The sequence below is a fragment of the Salvelinus namaycush genome, chromosome 5 (assembly GCF_016432855.1).
Source record: "Salvelinus namaycush isolate Seneca chromosome 5, SaNama_1.0, whole genome shotgun sequence".
Taxonomy (NCBI): domain Eukaryota; kingdom Metazoa; phylum Chordata; class Actinopteri; order Salmoniformes; family Salmonidae; genus Salvelinus; species Salvelinus namaycush.
Window position 1 is genome coordinate 41,740,143 of NC_052311.1, and position 25,044 is coordinate 41,765,186.

General features: G+C 41.9%; 1 protein-coding gene across 1 annotated transcript; it reads right to left on the bottom strand.

Annotated features, from left to right (window-relative positions):
• Positions 1–1,006: 1,006 nt before the first annotated feature.
• Positions 1,007–24,240, bottom strand: LOC120047117 (sal-like protein 3). The gene is made up of 4 exons (XM_038992655.1): positions 24,009–24,240; positions 2,173–5,298; positions 1,625–1,968; positions 1,007–1,465 (listed from the first exon to the last, which is right to left on the bottom strand). Exons 1-4 carry the CDS (start codon positions 24,238–24,240, stop codon positions 1,007–1,009), a joined length of 4,161 nt encoding a protein of 1,386 aa, XP_038848583.1.
• Positions 24,241–25,044: the final 804 nt, after the last annotated feature.

The window sequence follows — 25,044 nt, forward strand, 5'->3', positions numbered from 1 at the left end:
AACGATAAGTCACAGACAAAACGTCTGGTTTAAAAAGTGCATTCACAAACATGACAAATACTCTCAAAGGATGTCTATTTTCATGTGATACAAAATATGCATACCTGTTATAGAGTTGTCTGTATTTCTATACACATGTATTTCTTTCAAATTACTTTTTTTTTTTTAAAGGTTAAAAGCAGGTTTGTGATAATAGCAGCTTCAGATATCTCAGCTTCTTCACTGTGCATCCGAACATGTTACACATCGTCTTGGCTGGATATCCAAATGAAACTTCACAATGTGTCTCTGTTGTACAACTGAAATGACATGTTGTCTTTATTGAAAGAGATATTTATAAATGAAGTCTGCAGTTTAGAAAAAAAGGATCAATAAAATGCTGGGGCCATTTAAATATATTTTCTTATACCCGCTTTTTTTGTCAATATCATAAATACTAAAGACACAGGACAATATTATAAGACAATGCTGGGAGACTAAATGTAAAGATTAAAATAGTTGAAACATTTTTTCAAGTTTTCTACTTCACGAGAAAAAATTGTAGGCGAGCGCAGTAACACCATAATTCCAATTTACTTCAGTCCCTTGCTCTTTGTGAGCAAACATAAACATTAGCCAAACAGCAGCTAGTCAGTCTATGCACATATAAGCGCTCGCTCAGCTTCATTTTAGTCCTTGCCCATCACAATTGAGTCAAGATATTACTTTTCAAAAATAATCCTTAAAAGCAGTCAAACATACTGATAGAAACCAATAAGTACCATGCAAATCTTGCAAGACGACATATTCTCAAACAAGAGACAAAGTATTCTTCGTACGAGCGAAATATCAATGAGGGGTGAATGGGTGAAAGGCAAAGACCTCTAACCAATACTAAATATTATATTTCAAAAACCAAACAAAAAAAAAACGTAATCTGTACATAATATAGTACATAAGAGTTCAAACTGGATTAGCAGTTTCTTTCCTTTTCGTAAGACTCTTGTCTTTCCTCAAAGTATTTTCCTTAATTGATCCCAATCTCTTTATTTTCCTCCATAAATCGAGCGAATGGGCGTCTAGCCCCAACCTCCAGAACTGTCTTATCCAGCCCAGTCATGGGAGGGCTGCTACTGGCATTCACCCGGTCCATACGGTCCATACGGTCCATGCGGTCCATACCTCCTGACATGGCCCCTAGCGAGGTCATACCTCCTCCACCCAGGCTGACGGGCAACTGGGGGATGCCTCCATTCTGGATGACGGAGATCTCGTTGTTCTTCATGGCCAGGCCGTTGGTGATGGCGGCAGCATACTGGTTCCAGAAGCCAGGGTCTACGTTCATGGCCCTCGCCGCCAGGTCCTTCTGAAACATCTCGCTAAACTTCATGGCGTCCCCGCCCAGCAAGGCCATGGGGTTCTCCACGGAGAGACGGCGTCCACGACGGGCTGGCGCATTGTTCCACATGTGGGTGCCCATGTGCACCTGCATTCAGTCAACAGGAAACACAAGGAACAGACATTATTATTCAAGAGCCTCTGGTCTTTTTTCATATTCTTTATGTAACTTTCTTTTTGAGTCAGACAAATGTACCCTTTTTCTTATACTTTTAAATATATATTATTATTATATTCTCTCTCATACCTTCAGGTTGCCTTTAGTGGTGAAGGCCCTTCCACAGATCGAGCAGCCAAATGGTTTTTCTCCTGTGTGTGTGCGCTCATGGATCTGCAGGGCACTAGCTGAGGAGAAGTTCTTCCCACAGTTGTGGCAGTTGTGCTGCTTGGGGGTGCGACGGGGAGTTGGCGGTGCCAGCATGGGGGTGATACTGAGGCTCATGTTGGTCTGGGGTGCAGAAGCGGGCACTTGGATGCCCACGGGCATGTAAGGACCGTCATTCAGTGACATGGGCTTGCTGTGCCTGTGCCCATTCATCTCCATTTTGATCATGTTGGATGCTGTGTTTAGCAAGCTAGAGTTGCTCAGACCTAGAGAGAGAAAACAAAAAGAGGATATGTTTAGTTGGGAGAACGGAGACATATGTTATTCAAATGACACATGTGGAACACCATGTTTTTAGACATTTCAGGTATCATTCAATTAAATTTCGATTTGTATTCATCTAATTTTCAGAGGAAACAAATTAATTAACAGTAAATGAACTATATCAAAGTCAGGATCATTGAATATACCTCTATCTCTGCTCAGGAACATCATGTTGAAGTGGTTCTCCTCCTTGATGAAGTGCCTGCTAGGCTGGGTTATGCTAGCAGTCAGGTCCAATGCCCCATTACCTTCAGACACAGGTGCTGGGGAATCTGACTTCTCAGATTTCACTGTAGCCATCCTGTTGTTCTCCTGCCCCTCATCTGCTGCAGTGCTGCTGTTATGGTTGAGTGTGGCTGGGGACTTGGATCGATGACTCTCAGGGTGACTGTGAGCAGGGGAGATGGGCTGCATGGACCCTGAGGACTCAGATAGTGCTGGGCTTCCCACACTCTGGCCTTCCAGGTCCCCCGAGGCATACAGCGAGTCATTGTTGAAGAAGTCGTTCTCCCCTCCAAACCCGCCACCGTTCTGCATGGGCTTCAGCCCAAACGAGCGGCTCATATTGACAGAGGAGTCGATCATCTTCATCTGGTTCTCCAGAGCAGCGATACTGGAGATGACAGAGGTAGGTGGGGAGCGACCAGGGGACATTCCTGAATATGGATGGAGAGGTTTGGATGGGTCAATCATCTCTTCTCCTTCTTTCAGCTCTGCTTCGTCCTCCATAGCTGCCTCCATCTCATCCAGTAGCTCGTCATCATAGTTGCTCATGGCATCTAAGCTCTTCTCGTCAAAGGAGAGGTCGGTGTCCATATCCTGGAGAGACTCAGGCAGCGGGGTGTTGGGGATCTGGCCCCCCATGTGCATGCGGATGTGCTGCTGCAGGACCACAGCGTTCGTGAACTTCTTCTGGCAGATGGGGCAGGAGTGTTGGACCCGAAGAGGGGGCTTGGAACGATGGACCCCAAAGTGCGTTTTCAGATTGCCCTTGGTGGTGAATGCTCGGCCGCAGACCTTACATTTGAAAGGCCTTTCTCCCGTGTGAATGCGGTAGTGCATCTTAAGGGCGCTCTGGCAGCTGAGCACACGGTGACAGATGACACACTGGTTGGGGTCGGTCATCTTCTTGTCGATGTTCTCCACCAGCTGCTGCAGCTTTGAGGTCTCAGACGTTTGCATAGAGTCCAGAAGGCCGCCGAACGGAAACTTGGCCTTGAACTGATCAGAGATCATGGGGAGGATTGGATGGGAGACAGAGGAGGGGGCAATGATGGGTTCAGTACAGCTGCTAGTGGTTGCGGTGACCGTGGTGGCGAGGACCACTTGAGTAACGGTGTTGGTCTTGTTCTCACCAGGCCTGGAAGTGGGGAGGTTTGGGGGTAGGTGGATGCCCTCTGGTTTCAGAATGGGAGGCATGTCACCCCCTAAGTTGGGCTGCGGAGACTGTGAGGTGGTGATCATGCCTGCTTCTGTGAAGAGGTTCGGTGACAGAGAGGCACATTCGCTGGAGGGTGGGGAGGGCCTCTGGGGTGATCTGCTAAGGGGAGTGAGGCTCGGAGAATCACCGTAGCCTCCCATCATGCTGGGGAGTGTTGGGGGGAACTGGAGCCCGGTTGAGGTGGGGACTGTGGGGAGAACAGGTTTGCTGTCCAGCCAGGTGGTCACCGGCTTCTCTGGGGGGAAGGACATACCATACGGAATGCCTGAGCTGGTCGGTACGTTATCCAGGTATTCTGGCACGGGATAAGGGTTCATCTGGACATGCGGGTACTTTTCCTTGTGCCTCTGGAAGTGGACCTTCAGATTGCCCTTGGTGGAGAACCGGTTTCCGCAGATGTTGCACTTGAAGGGCCGTTCGCCGGTGTGAGAGCGCAGGTGGATCTGCAGGGCACTGTCACTGCCAAACACCTTGGCACAGAACCTACACTTATGCTTGAAGAAGGGGTCCTCGGAGCTGGGCTTGGTGTCGAAGACGGACACGTTGGGGGGCTTTCCCTTGCGGTGCCTCATCAGAGCGGAGAGTGGGTCAAGTGCGTTGGCAGTGGCAGCTATACTGGCTAGCGGGTTTGGGAAGATGACACTACTAGATGAACTGTGAGGTATCAGTGGTAGATTGGAGGGACTAGTGCTCAGGAGGCTGTTGTGGCCTAGTGAAGGGGGGCTGCTGGAATTCCTTGGCAGAGCTGTAATGCTGCTGCTCATGCCTCCTCCAGCAGCGGATCCAGCTCCGCTGCTGCTGTGTGTGATTGAAGTAATGCAGGAAGGCAGTAGAGATGACAGCACATTACCACTGGATGGTGGGAAAGAGGAGTTTGCTGAAGTGGTGTTGGGCATTGAAAAATGTGACTGCTGATTACTACTTTGCTGGGTATGGGAGAAGAGGGGCCCATCTATAGCAGAGGTGAGTGAGGAGGAGGAGGAGCCCAGACTGTTTAGCGGTGAGGGCAACCTGATGGGCAGCTGGTGGACAGGGGGAGTGATGAAGTTGTGTAACTGCTGGAGTTGGTTGGAGGATGACGGCCCCTGGGAGCCAGCAACTGTGTTGTGGTGGCGGTGGTGGTTCTGGGACAGCTGGGCGACAGAGGGCTGCCTTTGCATCAACGCCACCTGACTGCGGATCTGTTCGATCAGTTGGAGTTGGTGGATCTGTTGCTGCTGCAGCGCCATCAGCTGGTCCAGGATCATGGGGATGGCCAAGGGGGAGACCCCGCTGCCGGCCACCGCGGCACAAACACTCTGGGAGAACTGAGCCACTGCCACACTGGTGCTGTGTAGTGTCTCCAGAGTGACGTTGGTGCTCGGCATGCTGTAGCTCTTCACAGAGGATGGGGCAGGATCGCTAAACTGAGGTAGAGCACCATCTGGCTCTGGGGAGGCGTCACTCACTTCGAGGTCCACCGGTTTCTCAGGAGACAGCTCCATGGGCTCGTCCTCCTTGTCCAGGGCACTGCCCCCCTCCAGGGCTATCTCTGCGCCCTCATCGTCCTCACCGGGGCTGTGGCTGCTGCCCTCTCCAGCGTCCTCACTGTCTGCCTGGTCACTATGGCAGCTTGGCGAGGGCGATGGCTCTGCAGGATACTCCCGGGAGGGTTCCGTTTCGTTTTCATTTACTATGAGCACCAGGGGGTTCTTGATGCAGCTCGTCAAGTGTTCGCAGAAATCGGACCACTTGAAGAACTCGGCGCAACACTTCTCACACACGTGGGTCTCCTCGCTCCCACTACGGCTCTCATTCCCACTGTCTGAGTCATCCAGCACTTCTCCTGTGGCTGAGGATAGAAGGGGATGGAAGGGGGAGGGAGAAAGTCAGAGTGATGGGAGGGAGACAAAAAAGGAGAATTAATGAATAAATAATCAATAGAATTTCAACACATATTCTGCAGAGCAGTTCTGCAAAGATTTAACCTTTAATAAAAAATGTATTTCTTTAACGTGACCAAAATCAATATTCTTTTCTTTTCTTTTACTCTGAACAAATTGCCCTAGTTCACCAATTCTCAAGACCCAGTTTTGCACATTCGAGCCCTCTCAATAGAGCCCAGCTAATACTTTTCTTTGTGCAATCCATCAAATTATGAGGGCCTATCAATTGTGGATACTGCCGCTTAATGAAATTCCATAGAAGCCATTGATTTCCAATATTCATACAATTCACAGCTGCCTCGTCTGTTGGGTACAAATCAGGTCTTTGATGGGCCCATTAGGATTCTCCTACGCTATCAAGCCTCGTCATTTCCACCTGAATTTCAAATGCCTGAGCCTCTTCATTTAGCATTGCTAAGGTAATGCATAAGCGCTGCATCTAAAGTGAATAAATAAAGGCCACCTTCAGCAACTGCTTGTGACTAGCTGCAATGCAATATGGAGGCCGAGTGTATTCTACTTTGAGAGATATTTATAGGATATGTTTCAAATAAAAATGTTTGAGACGTGTTGTTGCTATTGTTGTTTATTTCTCACAGAATGTACTGGGAAATTTTACCCGTAATGTAAATGAGGATGGGAGCCCAAAATATTTGAATTACTGAAAATTGTGCCCTTATGACATCTTTTGAAATGAGAAACATTCTCTTTTTTAAATGAGTGACATGCAGCTGTTGTTACTCGATTAGGTTTGTTCATCTTTCTTCCTCTCTCTCCCTTTTTGAAATGAGACTCAACAAATGACATGCTAGTGCCATGGCAGCAGTCTCTGATTAGTTACACATGTTTAATCACAGTTGTAAGAAGCCACTTCCTCTTCCGCATACTGTCGTCAAGTGCCAAGAAAGCAAGTATGTTCACCCGATCATGGTCCTAATTCACACCTGATCAAACCATGAATACATGCCCCCTTATCTGTTTATTTTATCATGTTCAAGTGGATGCATGGCTGTGTGTGTGTGGGGGGGGGGGGGGGGGGGGGGGGGGGGCAGTGCCTTAATTATTCCCATAGTGGGAGCTTGCTACTCTCCTACATGGAAAACTGCATGACTTCAGAGACCCCAGCCACTATGACTTGACACCCATAGACACGTAATTAGGACAGCAAGGAAATGTGCAGAGGTTCTCTAGGTCCTTCTACTCAGAAACATAATTTGCTTGTTTTGAAGTGCTTAACATGTGTGTAAAAAAAATCACAAGGAGAGAAATAGTGGTTGTGGGTGAAACCTTTGAAAACATATAATGGTAAAATGTAACGACATGGACCACCTTTTAGGTTACTATGGTTCAGTGGTTTCTTTCAACCTGAAAATGCATTTCAAGACTATTTATTTCCAATTAGTATATTATCACAATCAGTGAATTATGTAATTTAATATATGTGTGTGTGTGTGTGTGTGTGTATGTATATATATATATATATATATATATATGTATGTATGTGTGTGTGTGTGTGTGTATATGTAAGTGAAAATAATAAAATAACTAAATATTAACATCAAATTTAACTAATTAAAAATAAAAAGATAGTTAATTGTATGATAATTTGCTAAAGAAAATAAATCAAACAGATCCACTACAAACGCTTTTTCACCCAGTAACAGGGAGTGAAAACATTAAAGTAGTATTCCCACACTAACCCTAACCTTAGTGCAAGAGTGTTTTAAAACATAATTCAAAAAGCCATCCCAGGGAGTCATGTTTATATTCTGTGTGTGTGTGTGTGTGTGGTGTGTGTGTGTGTGTGTGCGTGAGAGAGCGATAATAGGGTATTGTAGGTGCTTGCTTGTGAGGGCAGAGGAACAAACACAGGTGAAATGAAAATCAAAGCAAAACCAAACATGGCACTTCTCCAGGGAATCACTCGGCCACAAGTCAACAAACGGGAGGACATACTAGGACAGATGCGGTGTTGATGCTTGCAGTTAAGGGTTACATTTGGACTAGTATGGAGTCTGGTTCGGGTGGCATTTTTTTGGTTCAAATGTATTTTCCAAATGTCAGAACATACATATGACTGTCTTCCACCCCCCCCCCCTAAAAAAAGGTGTCCTCCTTTTTACTATTTAGACAAAAGTTGTGGCCATGGCCAAAATAGGCTGTGGATGAGGGTGTACTATACAGGTGTTACTGGAACACACACACCAACAACATGAATATAAACTACGTACCTTCCCATTTTCATAAATTATCCCTTGTTTCTCTCCAAATCAATCCAAACCTTTTACATTTGACAGACTACAGCGGTTCGTTCAACACGCAGAAGACATTGAGAGAACCCATGTTGCTCTATGCTTCAGTTCATTCGACGGGCACAACATCGCCGACCTGTATCACGGCCTTCGTGACGCCTGCGTGTCAGTTTAATGAGTCATTAGTGAAATAATTCGTCACTCCTCCTGTAATTTCTGGCCAACGGGATGACTACACTACAGCATCAGGGTCCGGTGTCTTTAACGTAATTAATAATCAACAGAAAGGCTTTTAGAAAAGCTATTAGCTCGTCCCCAGGAACACGCTGGGGGCAGAGTGACGCCAGTGGCAGGCATTATTTGATTTCTTCCTGTATGGTGTGACACAATGGCATAAATTAAGATACACAAAATTAAGTTAACGATATGACAACAAACATGACGTGCAGTGGAAGCCAGGCATGAAAGAATTGCGATAAGTTCATACAGTATTTTTCATAAATTGTGTCTTTAGTGGTGTACATTATTTTTAGTGGTATAGGATACACAGCTTCCATTTGCACAAATGTACCTACGTATACATTTTGTGAAATAGTTAACTTCACACGACACCAATACAAAACTATGAAAAGAGCAAATTATTGGGAATAGCAATGCCACGTGATTGAAGGCCGAAATCTCCTTAGCCGATCAACGGACACGGGCTCATTTCCATAATTTAGGGTGAAAGGTCAATGTTCTCAATGAGTAGACATTGTTATAAACCGATGCAGTTATTATTGTCAGTCTCTCATTTCATTCATACAATTTGCTTCGTAAGTGAGTGCCTTTGTTGGCCTATGCCCAAACACACAACATAAACGTTAATGAATAGTGATTTGAGTATTTTAATATCTGTTATCTAGATCTAAGAATTTTGGCTATTTTTTTGTTGTTGTGCATGTTCAAGATGAATACAAATTAATCTATTGAGAATTCTCCTTATAGTGAGATTACTGTAAGTGATTGAATTTGAAGGGAAATTATTTGAGGATGTGGATATCACATACTGTACATTTCATTGCATTCCAACAGCGTTAAGTTGTAGCCCCAATTCTGGCAATGTCCTTCTGTTCAGAACAATTATATGAACAGGAATTAGAAATTGAGGTATCACTACTTTTCAACAATCCCTTTCTTTGCCACAATGTGTTGGTCTACATAGATTTGTCATAGAAACATATCACCTCAATTATTTAATTTACTTTGTGAACTGATTGAAATCATATGTGTATCATCCATATCCCTATTGCTAAAATAAAAGCAAATGACAGTAGTATAATGCCAATTTTCAATATATATATATTTACTTTGGTTAGTAGGCCTACAATCTGGAATATCATTTCATGACTAACATTGTGAAGGGTATCGCTGTCTTATTGAGATAACTAGAGACTTCTTTCTGGGAAGATAAGCATTTGATTTTCTCATTCTGGTGCAAATCTTTGCAAATAAAACATTATTTTTAGAGATACAAATGAACTGTACTTTTCTAGAGGAAGTAGAATACACATAAGACGTAGGTTGTTCTTTAGGCTCTATGCGGCTGGGGCTAGATCTTGTTTAGCGTGTGTGTGTGTGTGTGGGGGGGGGGGGGGGGGGGGGGTATTGATTTTCTTATAGCATGAGAAAGGAAGGTATTAGAAAATCCAATGCGGTTTTCATTTCTTTAAGAGTCTTCCTTTACTCAAATGCAAATATGAAGCACAACACAATCAATAGGGCGATTGTAAGACTTTGAATCATTGAATTCACTATCTTGCTCAGCAATCTTCGGCATGCTAACTGAAACGGCTAATCTGATCGCTAATATCAAACAAGGTATTCATGCTCTCTACTGATTCTGTGAAAGCCACTGAGCAATGTATTTAGCAAATTATTGAGCAATTAAACTCTCCGTTCTTAAAGGTCCAATGCAGCCGTTTTTATCTTAATATCAAATCATTTCTGGGTAACAATGAAGTACCTTACTGTGATTGTTTTCAATTAAAATGGTCAAAAAGAAACTAAAATAGATTCTTAGCAAAGAGCAATTTTCCAAGCAAGAATTGTTCTAGGACTCTGTGAGTGGTCTGAGTGGGGAGGGGAAAACTGAAAACGAACTGTTATTGGCAGAGAGGTTAGGAACTCTCTTTCTTATTGGTCTTAATCTCCAAATCTCCATCCCACCAAAACAGCCTGAAATTTCAGGTGGTCATTTCAAAACAGCTCTTACACTAAAATGTCACAGTATTATTCCAACCTCAGTGTGAAAATATATATAAAATCCTGTTTTTGACTGCACTGGGCCTTTAACAATTTCCAGATTCACTAACAGCAGGGCAAACGCACACGCCACCCCTTCACCCCAGTCATACATGCAAACACCCGCACGCACACACACACACACACACACACACATGTGCAATTCATATAAACTCCATAATCATGCAAAATAAATAAAAAGCACCTAAAAGGTTTGAAAATATTTTTGTTTATTATACAAGTCACAAAAGCTTTTTACTAAGGAAATTACATTATCTAATTTAAATGCTTCTCCTTTGCCGAAACAAACACTGGTTCTTATGATATCACATGCTTGATGACATGATAACATCGCCTGAACCCTCTACCAAGCATTTCCAACTAGGTCCGAGTTTAGCCTTAATCTCACATCCCCGGACTCGCCAACTCCTCTCCCCCTTTAAAAAGCATTTTTCTCAAGCATTTAGGAGAGCTTAGGATCTTTAAAAGGGAGATGAATCGCTATAGGTCCGGCCCAAGCTGTGAGAGAGGGGGTTGAGGAGGAGGGCAAATAGGGATGCCTGCTGGGTTTAAGAATGTTGGAATTCCTGTACGAAGTACTTTTTTCCATTGCATTATTTTGCATTATTTCTTTCACTATCTCCCCCCATTTCCCTGTGTTACTTTTACATTCCGTCTACCCTATTTATTTTGTACTACAACTGTCCCGGCAAGGTGGCTAGGGAGCAGAGGACATTACCAAAATGACACACACAGCTGTGACTATCCCTGCTGCCTCCTTCCAAGACAGAGCCGGTGGTGATGATGTATGTATGCCACGTCTCAAACAGCTCCACTCTCGGATCTTCCCACCAGCACTGTCACACACATCCCCATCCGCACCTGCAGAGCAGTCCCCCACCAAGCAGAGCTCTCTATTTCACAGGCCTGGCCCTCACGCAGAGTGGTACAGTAATATCCTATCCTCTCTAACAGAGGGGCCTTTGTCACTGCATGCAGATGTGGCCCTAGCCCAAACATTAACGATTTGTTTGTGTAAGCGTATGCAATACATTATTCAATGACGGCACTCTCTCCGGATGATTGTTTGTCACATGATGTTGGCGAGTTCCTCTTCATCAAGGGGAATTATATTTATTGTGTGTTTTTAAGTGCTAGGGGTTGTAATTAAAAGACAGTCATATTGGAGTTCCATCTTCTTGGAAACATATTTGGCATGGCAGTGTGGGTGGTCCAGAAGCTTCCACCAAAATGGTGAGAGAGGATTAAAACAAAAGCCAAACAAAGCCTCGCTGAAGGGGAAGTGGGGATACAGCCCGTGTTGTCACTGCTATCAGGACGTTCCCTCGCTACATATCATCTTTCCTTTATCCCTTTCTTAATTCCATCCATCCACTTCAATATGTTTTCCCTCTCTCGTTTCGCTCGTTCATTTGCAAATGTTAAGTGTTAGCAGACACCCTAACACTGCGTCACTTAAAGAGGTTTGACATTATGAATGGTTGGAGAAATAGTTGTATTTTCAGTTGAAAATTGTGTGTGTGTGTGTGTGCTTCCTCACCCCTGGGGAAAGAGCTCTAAAGGGACTAGATGCAGAGGTAGCAGCATTGAGATGAAAGCCTGTCACTGTTAACACTGTCTAGGACAGGGGTAAGCCGCGCTGCCAAGGTCAATGGGACAGATGTTCTAATTGTATTATGAGCTTGACATCGAGCCGCAGCCCCCTGGCAGGGCGAGGTAGGCAAAGGTTAAGTCAGCGAGCTCTATCAAAGCACTTCTAACCAGCCAACTTCAGGGCAAGTGGCTGGGAGGCCTGGGGGGTGAGAGTGGGGGGGGGGGGGGGGGGGCCAGGCCAGGTCAGACAGAGGCTTGTTGGCACTGCATGCGATTCTACCTTTTCAGGGCCACCACACAATAGGGCCCTAAAGTGCTACATTGGACAACCATGTAAACTCCCCACAAAAGCCCTAAGCACAAAAAAAGTCAAATCAAGGCGGGATTTAAATAACTGATAAATCCCAATTAGACGCAGGCAGGAGGTGTTAACGCAGGCGAGAGCAACAGCATCATATCTCAATTGCAGAACCAGGAACACAAAAAGACATTACATACAAAGAGAAGACTGGATTCATCCAATAACCTTTAGAAAAACATCTACTATGGTGTTTTTTTATTCTATGAATACTTGATGCTATAGGTATAGCATCTCTTTGCTGTAGGCCTATGGTCCCTTGCTGTGTTGTGACCGAGAGGTTACACACAATCAGCCAAGTCAGCGACTAACAGAATGGACGTTAAGTCCTAACAGTGTACTGAAAGAGGATTGGACCCTCTGAATTCCTTTGTACAAAATACACCATTTTTACTTCAGGCACGGTAATCAATAGTGTTGCCAGTAGCTGTACAACGGCAATATGTAAACTGATCACAGTTACATCATACGTTTTGTCTGACACAAAGTGGTGTAGTTACTTTAGGTCGTATCGGTGGAAATACTGCATTGTAGGGTATCTTATCGAATGGTCTATCACTGTCTTTTGTCCAACGCTTGAGAAGGCTTCTCTCAGTGAAGCGCAGTCTGTCCTGACAACAAGCATGTCAGTGCATTCTTCCAACATTAGAAAGGATCATCCATAGCAATCGACATCAACTTATTAAAATGCTAAGCAGTATGGCATTGGTAGTTCTCACACAGCAATCATGTATGGCGTGTGGTCTGTGTGTGTACGTGTGTGTGTGTGTGTGTGTGTGTGTGTGTGTGTGTGTGTGCGCATCTCTGCATACACATGTCTATGAGTGAGTGTAGCCGTGTCTGCAGCCAGGTCATCCATGATACAATTCAGTATTGAAATTTGCCGTTCGAGAAACATGGGTGAACGTCTAATTCTGACGTGAGACTCTGCAAGCTGGTAGCAGCGTGATCCGCAGACTATGTTCATCTTCATCTCTTTTCAAAAGTAAAGACTTATAAGACAGAAGGAGAGAGGCATTCCACTCAACTCTATTTGCCCGAAGAGGAAAATATCCAAGCCAACATAACTGAAGAGAGCTTTCTCATTGACACAGCTGTTTGATATGAGAGAAGGATGTGTGACTTTTTCTTGAACAGGCCCATGACAGTAGTCTCTTAAGTATGCGTCACATCGAGTACCTCTTTTCTCTTCTTATTGAATTTATTGGAAAGACTGATTTCCTTCCTCCTCCTACTCACATCAACCTCCCTTATAGTTAACGAGGATCATCTTTAAATGAATGTTTTCCTTTATAAGGTTATTATTATCCTCTAAAACACAATAGATGGCATATGACAATCAGAACCACGCTGTTCTCAGCATATGTGCCTGTAATCAATAGATGCCATTTTACTATCCCTGGTTCTTGACATATACAAGAGAATGTATTACTAACCTTATATACAGATTATACTTCAATGCTGGCTTTACTCTTGCAATTCATTGCTATAATAAACCAACAAGTGAGGCAAGTGTGATGTATTGTCCAATCAGCTTAGCTAGCTACATTACATTTTTGTGACACTGACTGCCCTATTCATGTGTAACACATGGCATGGTATGATAAGACAATGCATACATAAATGAATCACAACCCATGCTCAGCATTGTGACTCGATCACCCTAAAATGTTCATATGGAAATAAGACTGTTATTTGTCCCTAGGGATGACATCACACTTTTTCTATTTTACAGGATCAGTACAATGGATGCTGTATGTGCTGGTCAGCGACGGTTCAAGATAATGACAGTTATTTGTCGAGAATACCACGTAAGCTGTATGGATAGTCAATAAGAAATGCTGACTAACACATTACACTCTTCCTCGATCTAATAGAAAGAGGGAAAATAATATGTTGGTAATTTCAGAATGCTGTTAAAATGACTAGAAATTTCCTTTGGATTGCGTTAGAACTTTTGGACGTCACCCATGGGCACTAGTGGACAAACACTATTTCAGCACAAGAAGAGAAACAAAGAGGTATTATAAATTATAAAATGAACAAGACCTATTGCATTAAACTTAAATATATTTATATTATTTTTAAGGCATATAGGAACTTTTGCAAGCTGTAGATACTTAAATTGCTTTACAAATAATTATGTAGCTAGATCACGATTCCTGAAATGTAAATAAATAACAAAACAAACAACGTATGTAAAATATTGAATGAATCTTTACTGAATAATGAATCATAGACAATTACCCATTTATGAATTTACATGTGCATTAGACTACATTATAGACAAATCACGGGAGCCTGACGTAAAACGCTATCGAAGATTTTGTATTCGATAAAAAAGGTTTGTTCAACATTAATGTATGCAGGAACATTTTTTATTTTTATTTAAAAAAAATGTCCGGATAGGCTATAAAAACAAACTGACATGCATTTTCGTTGTGTGTGCTTTGGGTGAAGATTTCACTTTAGTTTTCTAATTAAAAGCTTTTACACTCTTCAAGCGCATGCAGCACAGATTACTAGGAAAGAGTGACCCCTTTCACACGGCTAACCCTGTCAACTGATCGTGTAGACGTTGTGAACTGTAGGAAACAAACCAAGTGTGATACGTTTACGTGAGGGAGTAAACAAAAACATTTCCATGACAAAACATGCTATTCACTTAAGCTATCGCAGAATATGCAACCCGCTCCTTTCAATGCCAGGATAGGCATCGACACTGGAAAATAACCTACCGTATGCCAACATAAATGAATAAAAGACTATATATTGTCCTCTTTTATGAAGAAAATGTTATACAATGTATTGATGCAAATACTTTCTCAAATTCCGAAGGCATAAATATGATGTAGAGCGTGGTATGTTCAACATAATTACATTGCTTGCTATTTTAAATGTTTACATCGTGTGTGTGTGTCTCTCTGTGTGTGTCTGTGTGTGTCTCAGAGAGAGAGAGAGCGCGAGACAGATCCACACAAACTGATGAGGTTGCATTTAAAGAAAACACATTTTTGATTAATATAATATTTGAACGCATATTAAAATAGTTTCAAACTGTATAGTTTATTGATAGGAAAACTATCGGAGTTTCTTATGAACCATACTCTGAAACTGATAGCTCACTTGCACTCGTATAACGCAGTAGGAAATGTATTTGCATGTAAAAACTAAGACACGTATAAAATTGTGTTGTGGGTGTTATCGAATTAACACTGTTAAATGCCAACTTGAGGCCATTGCATTTGCTTGTGTTATGTTGCTTTGTTAGCCAAAATCACAACCAACAACGGCAGGCTATTAAAAGTGCCTTCAAGAGTGTTTTTGATAGTAGCTTAACGTGCTCTAAATAAAGATTGGAATGTCACCAAATGCCTACTTGTAGTTAAACAGGTAGGCTAGTTCTTGGATTAAGTAAATAAAGAGTTCCCAACCCTTTTGGAGGTTGCGTTGGGTTTCACAACATGATGAAACCGGTGGAAGCGATAAGGAGAGCTATAAACATAAGCAAAGCAAACCATAAGCAAAGTTTCGCAGGGACCACGACATATAGGTGTACGAACACATTATATTTTAAGTCAAATGACCGAAATTATAAAGTTTAAAAAAACTGCATTTTCAACACATTATGTCCCGGTCAAGAGCATGAACAGATGCCTGCTTGTATTCGGAGAAAACAATACTTGTGTTAGACATGCGTATAAAAAGATTGTCCCACCCGCGCATAGAAGCATGACTTACCATTTTCGGACACCACCCCGGCTATTGTGGGATCCTCGTCCGACTTGAGATGCTGTGGCTTCGCTTGCTTGCGACGGGACATGCTGCTGATACGCTGCGAGATGTTTCTGCTTTTTGCAGATACATCAGCGGCGACCGAATGAAAAAAAAATGTTCACAAATAGTCTGGTTGCAAAAATTACGGGAATTAGCTGGTGTTGCTGTTGCGTGGATTGCGCATGTCGGTATATAATTATGATAGTGAATAATGCATTGCGATTAATGGTACTGTGTGAGGGGGATTGGCTGAAGTCCAGCGGACACACACTGGATATGGTAATGAGGGACAGACTAAGCAATTAGCTGCTTCACTCTCAAACTATCTGTCTCTCTTCTCTAGCTATCCACCTCCTCCAACAACACACAAAATCTCGCTTGTTACGCCCAGCGTTCAGGGGGGTCTACGTCGCGGAAGGTCAGCTTTTCTCCCTTTCTACGGAGCTTTGTTTCACTACTGCTGGAGAGTCATTGACGCAATTCTTTTCTTGCGTGTATCCCATACTTCAGCCATGCTTTTAAGTAGTATGTTCCACTTGGGTTGTGAACTTGTGATAATTTAGATGACGGAATTCGAACAGCTTGCCTCAATGCTCATACTTTCCATCCATCTTTTCTTCCATCTTATTTAGGCTAGATAACTTTTGTCCCACGACTGAGTACTTCCCCTGAATGTGGCTGTGTGCATCTGAAAGTGTTTTTAATGTCCCTGAAGTGGTTCAGTCTTTTTTTAATCTTCATATAATTGACAGCATCTTCATTAATAAAAAAAAAACTCCTTGCCGATGAACATCAGTCGCCTACACCCGCTAGAAGCGGATGGGACGGATAAAGTTTTTGAGGATGGTTGTGAGTTGTTCCCAGTGCGCCTTGATGATGCAATTCCGTTGTAAAGGGGATTTGTAAAAGTTCGGTTTGATTGCCAGTGGATAAGCAAGGAACATACTCGTTCGAATTGCCGCTCAAAGTTTGTTGTGCGTCTTCTCAGAATCGGCGCGCCTTGTCGGAGTTATGAAGTATGAAATAGTTCCTTGTCTCTATACGCACCTAATCGTTTGTATAATGAGCGTTTATAAAAATAAATGTAAAAAATACACCCCAACTGGCGCTGGGTGGCTAGGTGTGCTCTTCCCCCTCGTTGTGCTTTGCTCCCGGCTGCGCGTTTGTCTCGAGCTGCTCTCCAAAGTCCCCTCTCTCTTCCGCCAGTTGCTCGCCAAAGACCCCGGTCCTTTCCAAAGAGCTTTAGATTTTTTTCCTGATCGATCTAGGTTCTCATATGTCGGACATGAATGTCGTTTTCGACTTCACTTGATGGTTCGTAACAGGAGCACTGCTCGGGAGATTTGATGTAGCCGTTGTTGCCCTCGCCTTTAGCTCCGTGTGTGGGGACTGCGCTGTGTGTGAGAGAGTTAAACCTTGGGCTAGGTTCAGCCCATTGCCTTGAGCGACCGCTAGGATGTACCACACCGTTACAGTTAAAGTCAAAAGCTTCACACTAGGCTATGGATTCCACGACGGAGCGATTTGATATCATATGTTTCCAAATATCCACCATCGGAATCATCGGGTTGTCTAAGGTGTAGTAAATACAATGAATCTAAAAATGGGTCTGACTTTCTGCATATCTGATTAGATTTCGTTTCCCTGTAGCTTCTAACATGAATTTATTGCGAACGATTTGCTCTATATTTTATCATATAGGCCTAGTGTTATTTTGTTTTTTTAAATGTACATAATGTGGAAGAAAACATTGGAAACAAAATGTTGACACTAAGAGTTAATTTGTATTTCATTGTACATTTGACTCCGGTGATGCTGTGCTGGAGGCCTACTTCCTTTTGATACTTTATTAATAAAAAAACATATCCACAAAAAGCGTTTATTTTGCAGCAGTCTACAATTACATGTTTGGTGTGTTTTAGTTCAAGATAGGGGCTATAACAAACAATCAATAATGTATTTTCATCTGTGAAATAATATAGCGTGTTTTATTCTCTTCCTCAGTGTTCTCCTGTGTTAAATAAACATGCCCTGGCTACATTTTCTTGCATATTGTGATTTTCATTGTAGCCTACTTTGCATGGGTGGGACTTGGGTCGTTGAGGAGGAAGGGCTGTATGAGTGACAAACACCTGTGTTGACATATTTTGTCAATCTCTGTCTGGTTTACGTCCAACATTTTTTTATTCGATTATCAAAATTCAGATTGTTTTAATCACATAGAAAACGGTAAGTAATAACTCATTTAGTTATTTTTCATATCATAGTAGACTATCAGTTTGTTTCTCTTCCCTGATGCAGAAACGAACACGAATTAACATTTCCCCGTCGTGCATGGATGCCATTCTAACACCTGATTATATCCTTACTGTGAAATTCTATATAGCCCTTTAAATATACCCCCCCCCCCCCGATTGTCCCTATGTCCCTATATAAAACATCTGCCTATCAGCCAAATGCAAATTATCTGATAATGTAGGTTAATATATGTCAGTTAACCTAAGAATTAAGATTATAAGTGACATTCTTAGTTTATCGTTTAATTTCCTATAGTGCACCTTGGTAGGGGATCCTCTGGGTTTGCTTTCAAGATAGGCCTACCGCTGAGTGTTTTTCATTGCATTGGACTGGGTCTTTTCCCCTATGTCTAACATGTAGTGAGATACATTTTCATTGACAACAAGGTCATCCAATGAGCAAATTTGTAAGAAATTCCATCATCCCCTTAGAAGTTATGTCCAAAAGGATGTTATTATCTGGTATTAATAGATGCAGCCCTAGGAAGACAAAATCAGCTATTGATAATTGCAAGGAGTATACCGCAGCTACTGTATCGATCGGCGTGTCCTCCATTCCCCTGGTATAGAGAGATAAGAAGACAGGCTCTTTAGAGCAATATCATTTATTTTGACCTATCTGCTTGCTACAGACTTATGATGAATAGCTAGAGTGGCTAAAGTCCTTTATCACAAAAGTTGCCCCTTGATATAATATTGATTCTTTATAACTAGCTTGCCACACAAAAAATCAAACTGTCCACTTGGCCATCATCATCATCAATATCATCACAAAGGCAGAGGAATGAAGATCCCCTGTGCCTTCTAAAGGGAGCTCTCACAATCTCCTCTCTAATCTTTACTTCGCTGATGATGAAAGGAAAAGAAAAGAGACAAAATGCTATTTAATCCTGTACACACACACCTTGTGTGTAAGGAAGACACAATTCGATCAGTAGTATTGTCGACTGGAGAGGCTTATGTTGAAATTGTTAATTCATTGTAGGTACGTTTTTGATTGATGTATCCTGTTGGCGCGCGCGTCTCATCCCCTGTCTCCACAAACGTCAATCTCCAAAGATGACAACACTGTTCTAGTTCAAACCTACCGTAACCTTCTGTCAGTTTCACCTGCGTGAGACTAGCATCGTGGGAGGCACTTGCCAAGTGACTTGGTCCACTGATTCATCACGTTAAAATAACTAATACTCTGGGCCTCCCGCCCACTCCTTCACTCCAAAACGCCGTTCCTGTCACCATTCTTATGATGCAGCTATGGCCAGTTATGGCGTTTTCTTCGGAGATTGAGTTGGATATTTATTTAAAGGGCGCATCAAAGTTGATAAATGTGTAGCTTAGTTTGCATTGGATTAAACAAATATGGAGATTTAATCAATAACGCGAATAGCCTACCAAACACATGCATAACTATTTTGTAAACCTAATATGGGAAATCCAACTCTTCTGCCGTTTTAAAACTATTAGCATAACGATGACTGTATTAGGCCAACAATAAAATGTTTGTAGCATATACGCTATTAACGGTGCACTCTGTTTGTATCCGCTCCTTGAGGTCGAGTGCACTGGTAAAAGGGAGGGAGAGAATGAGGAAAACAAGAAACACGTAATCTCCCAAATAACCGTTTTAGTCCTTTCCCCCTGGATTTGTGTCTTAAGGTAAGAACAGGGCACTTCTACTGCTGGTACTATATTGTTAACATAAAATGTACCGGCTGACTTTTATTCCATACTCTTTCCAAACACCCTGCGCTGAACAGATAGCCTACATTATATACTTCAAAGGATACTCGGGAGGCCACGAGACTGTTACAATGGGACTTGAAGGTAAAGTGTTGCTTTACAGTCGTAGTTGTAAAGGGGAGGTAGCCTATTGCATGCATAGTGATGAATAAGAAAATTAAAGTAATCTTCGTCATTTATCCTATGTAGAGGTGTGGTAACAGAAACGTGTTTGTATGGGGAGGTCATTTATCTGTTGGAGGTAATACATCATAATTAATCACGGTATTTTGAGGCAAATATCCGGTGTAGTCAATGTTTCGTTATGTCTGTGAATGAAACCATGCGTAGTCGTTCATGTCTCTTGAGCATATTTGCTAAAGCACAGACAAGAGTTTCCATTGCTGCGACTTGTGTTATTGTGACTTCTAATCTGATAGGGTGCGTTTTACAAGCCACCTCCAGCACCAATGCACATCGTTTTGTCTGGGGCTAAACATTTCATCATAGGCCACAGCTGTGAAGTAAGTTGTCTTGCTGGTCATTGTTTCTGATATGTAGATGAAATAGATTACAATATCCAATACAAAGATTACAGTGGTCTTTTTTATTAAATGCGTTTGTATTTGTTCTTTGCCGTCCTCTTTTGTGGATGTATTATATTACAGACCCATACCAGTTCATGTCATGGTACTCCAAATGTATTTGTTTATGTTTAAATCTGTGGTTAATGTTTCATTTTGAGGACACCACACCATAACACCAGCTCTCACAGGCTCACATCAGAATTAGACATTCATCCCCAAACGTCAAATTTCGAAGTTGTTCTAAAAGTCACATTTCGAAGTGTTTAAGTTTAAGTTCAGGAATTACCTCAAAGGTTAGGCATTAACTCCGAATGTTTAACCTGTTTGGGATAGGGGGCAGCATTTTCACGTTCGGATGAAAGCGTGCCCAGAGTAAACTTCCTGCTACTCTGGCCCAGAAGCTAAAAAGTGTTTAAGGTTAAGTTCAGGAATTACCTCAAAGGTTAGGCATTAACTCCGAATGGTTAACCTGTTTGGGATAGGGGGCAGCATTTTCACATTCGGATGAAAGCGTGCCCAGAGTAAACTTCCTGCTACTCTGGCCCAGAAGCTAAAAAGTGTTTAAGGTTAAGTTCAGGAATTACCTCAAAGGTTAGGCATTAACTCCGAATAGTTAAGGTAGGGGATAGGGCTTAAAACTAAAATATCAAAAACAACTTTCTAATCAGAGTCAGATGCTTACAGTCATCTGCCATCCCCATCCACAAAGCCCTAGCAAAACCGAAACCTACTTGAAGGTAACAGCACTCACTGTTGCCCCTAGTGGCCGGCTTCCACGTCCTCTCCCGACATGGATGGAAGTCGAATACTGACTTGTATCATGGGTGACCTGGCTGTGCATGCAAGGTACACAGACATACACAAGCATATATATACAGACTGCTCAAATTTGTTGGTACCCCTTCCACAAATAACAAAGGATGCACACTTTTCTCTGAAATAACTTGAAACTGACAAGTAATTGGCATCCACCATTGTGCATTCCATATTTAATCGAAATCAGACTTTGCTTTAGATTTTTTTTATTCAACATATTGTAAATAATAAAACAAATGAGAATTGCATGGACAAAAATGATGGGACCCTTAACCTAATATTTTTTTGCACAACCCTTAGAGGCAATCACTGCAATCAAACATTTTCTGTAGCTCTCAATGAGACTTCTACACCTGTTAACCCTTTTCTCAATAGGGGGTGCTGTTTGCACTTTGTAAAAATTTCGTTCCCAAATTAAACTGCCTCGTACTCAATTCTTGCTCGTACAATATGCATATTATTATTACTATTGGATAGAAAACACTCGCTAGTTTCTAAAACCGTTTGAATTATATCTGTGAGTAAAACAGAACTCGAGTTGGAGCAATTTTCCTATGAGGAAGTGAGAAATCTGAAATCTGCAGGCTGTTCTGAGGTCAATTTATTAATTTGCATGTCTTCTATTGGTTGAGATGCACTGCATATGCCTTCCCCTGGATGTCAGCAAATAGTGAGAATTGGAATGGAGTTGCTAGGCAGATCTGAGGCCATATAAATGGGCTCGGAACGGGGGGTCCTCTCTTTCCTTCATTCGCCATGACGCAAGACAGACCTCAGGATGGCGTTCTAGAAAGCTCCCGTTATAGCCCTTAGATATATCCGGCTTTGATTTTATTCGATATAGGTGTTAAAGACATCATAATGTTGTTATTTTAAACCGAGTTATATCAGTTTATATCAGTATATTGCGATTTTCGGATATTTATTTGTGCTGCGTTCTAGTGAGTTGGGCACGTCTGGGCCACATGGCTAATGTTTGTCGCCTTCAACTTTGGAATTAGCAGTAATCTACAACCGAGCAACGATTCTTTTGGACAAAGGACAACTTGCCCAAGATTCTGATGGGAGCTCATCAAAAAGTAAGAACTATTTATGATGTTAATTCGTTGTTCTGTTGAAAAATGTAAAACTCATATTCCGCCATTAATTTCGGTGCGGTCTCGCTTTAACGCACGCTGTATGTCGTAGTAACGTTAATTTTAAAAATCTAACACAGCGGTTGCATTAAGAACTAATGTATCTTTCATTTGCTGTCCAACCTGTATTTTTTAGTCAAGTATATGATTAGTTACTGATTAGATTAGGTGCCTCTCCCAAGATTTCTCCAGACATATTGTTGGCAGCTTGGCTACTATTCTCATTGTATAACCACGATTTGTGCCGCTAAATATGCACATTTTCGAACAAACTCTATATGTATTGTGTAATATGATGTTATAGGACTGTCATCTGAAGAAGTTTCAGAAGGTTAGTGAAAAAATTAATATATTTTGCTGGTTTATTCGTTATCGCTATTGTTGGCTTGAATCAATGCTGTTGTGTGGTTGGCTATTGTAGTAAGCTAATATAATGCTATATTGTGTTTTCGCTGTAAAACACTTAAAAAATCTGAAATATTGGCTGGATTCACAAGATCTTTGTCTTTCATTTGCTGTACGCTGTGTATTTTTCATAAATGTTTTATGATGAGTATTTAGGTAATTCACGTTGGTCTCTGTAGTTATTCTAGTTGCTTTGGTGAGAGTTGTGATGGTGGCTGCAATGTAAAACTATGATTTATACCTGAAATATGCACATTTTTCTAACAAAACATATGCTATACAATAAAGATGTTATCAGACTGTCATCTGATGAAGTTGTTTCTTGGTTAGTGGCTATTTATATCTTTATTTGGTCGAAATTGTGATAGCTACCTATGCAGGAAAAAAATGGTGGGAAAAAAAAGTGGTGTCTTTTGCTATCGTGGTTAGCTAATAGATTTACATATTGTGTCTTCCCTGTAAAATATTTTAAAAATCAGAAATGATGGCTGGATTCACAAGATGTGTATCTTTCATCTGGTGTCTTGGACTTGTGATTTAATGATATTTAGATGCTAGTATTTACTTGTGACGCTATGCTAGGCTATGCTAGTCAGCTTTTTTACTGATGGGGGTGCTCCCGGATCCGGGATTGTGTGCAAGTAGAAGTTTTAACAGGTAGTTTGGCCCACTCTTCCTGAGCCAACTGCTCCAGCTGTCTCAGGATTGATGGGTGCCTTCTCCAGACTGCAAGTTTCAGCTCTTTCCATAGATGTTCGATAGGATTCAGATCAGGACTCATAGAAGGCCACTTCAGAATAGTCCAATATTTTGTTCGTATCCATTCTTGGGTGCTTTTAGCTGTGTGTTTGGGGTCATTATCCTGTTGGAGGACCCATGACCTGTGACTGAGACAGAGCTTTCTGACACTGGGCAGTACGTTTTGCTCCAGAATGCCTTGATAGTCTATAGATTTCATTGTGCCCTGCACAGATTCAAGGCACCCTGTGCCAGGTGCAGCAAAGCAGCCCCAAAACAGAACCGAGCTTCCTCCATGTTTCACTGTAGGTATGGTGTTCTTCTCTTTGAAAGCTTCACTTTTTCGTCTGTGAACATAGAGCTGATGTGACTTGCCCAAAACGCTCCAGTTTTGACTCATCTGTCCAAAGGACATTCTCTACCAGAAGGATTGTGGCTTGTCAATATGCATTTTAGCTAATTCCAGTCTGGCTTTTTTATGTTTTTCTTTCAAAAGTGGAGTCCTACTGGGTCTTCTACCATGGAGCCAGCTTTCGCTCAAAAAGCGACGGATGGTGCGATCAGAAACTGACGTACCTTCACCTTGGAGTTCAGCTTGTATCTCTTTGGCAGTTATCCTTGGTTCTTTTTCTACCATTCGCACTCTCCTTCTGTTCAATCTGGGGTTTGATGTTCCTCTTGCGGCAATGCCCAGGGAGGTTGGCTACAGTTTCATGGGCCTTAAACTTCTTAATAATGATTGCAACTGTTGTCACAGGAACATCAAGCTGCTTGGAGATGGTCTTGTAGGTTTTACCTTTACCATGCTTGTCTATTTTCTTTCTGATCTCCTCAGACAAATCTCTCCTTTGCTTTCTCTGGTCCATGTTCAGTGTGGTGCACACAATGATACCAAACAGCACAGTGACTACTTTTCTCCATCTAAATAGGCTGAATGACTAATTACAAGATTGGAGACGTGTGATACTAATTAAATGAACAAATTAGTTTGAAATATCACTATAATCCAGTTATTTATTATCTTTTCTAAGGGGCACCAACACGTGTCCAGGCCATTTTAGAATATCTTTGTAGAATAAGCAATAATAAATCTATCTTCACAACTTCTTTGCTTTATTCTGTGATATACCAAAAGGCATGCAAGTATACATGATAAAATAGCTTTTAATTTCATCACTTTTCAGGAGGAATTAAGCATTATTTCAATGAGCTGTAAGGGTACCAACAAATTTGAGCACATCTGTATATATACATTACCAGACAAAAGTTTGGACACACCAACTCATTCAAGGGTTTTTCTTTATTTGACTATTTTCTACGTTTTAGAAGAAAAGTGAAGACATCAAAACTATGGAATAACACATATGGAGTGTTAAACAAATCAAAATATATTATTCAAAGTAGCCACCCTTTGCCTTGATGACAGCTTTGCACACTCTTGGCATTCTCTCAACCAGCTTCACCTTGAATGCTTTTCCAACTGTCTTGAAGGAGTTCCCACATATACGGAGCACTTGTTGGCTGCTTTTCATTCACTCTGCAGTCCAAGTTATCCCAAATCATCTCAATTGGGTTGAGGTCGGGTGATTGTGGAGGCCAGGTCATTTGATGCAGCACTCCATCACTCTACTTGTTGGTCAAATAGCCCTTACACAGCCTGGAGGTGTGTT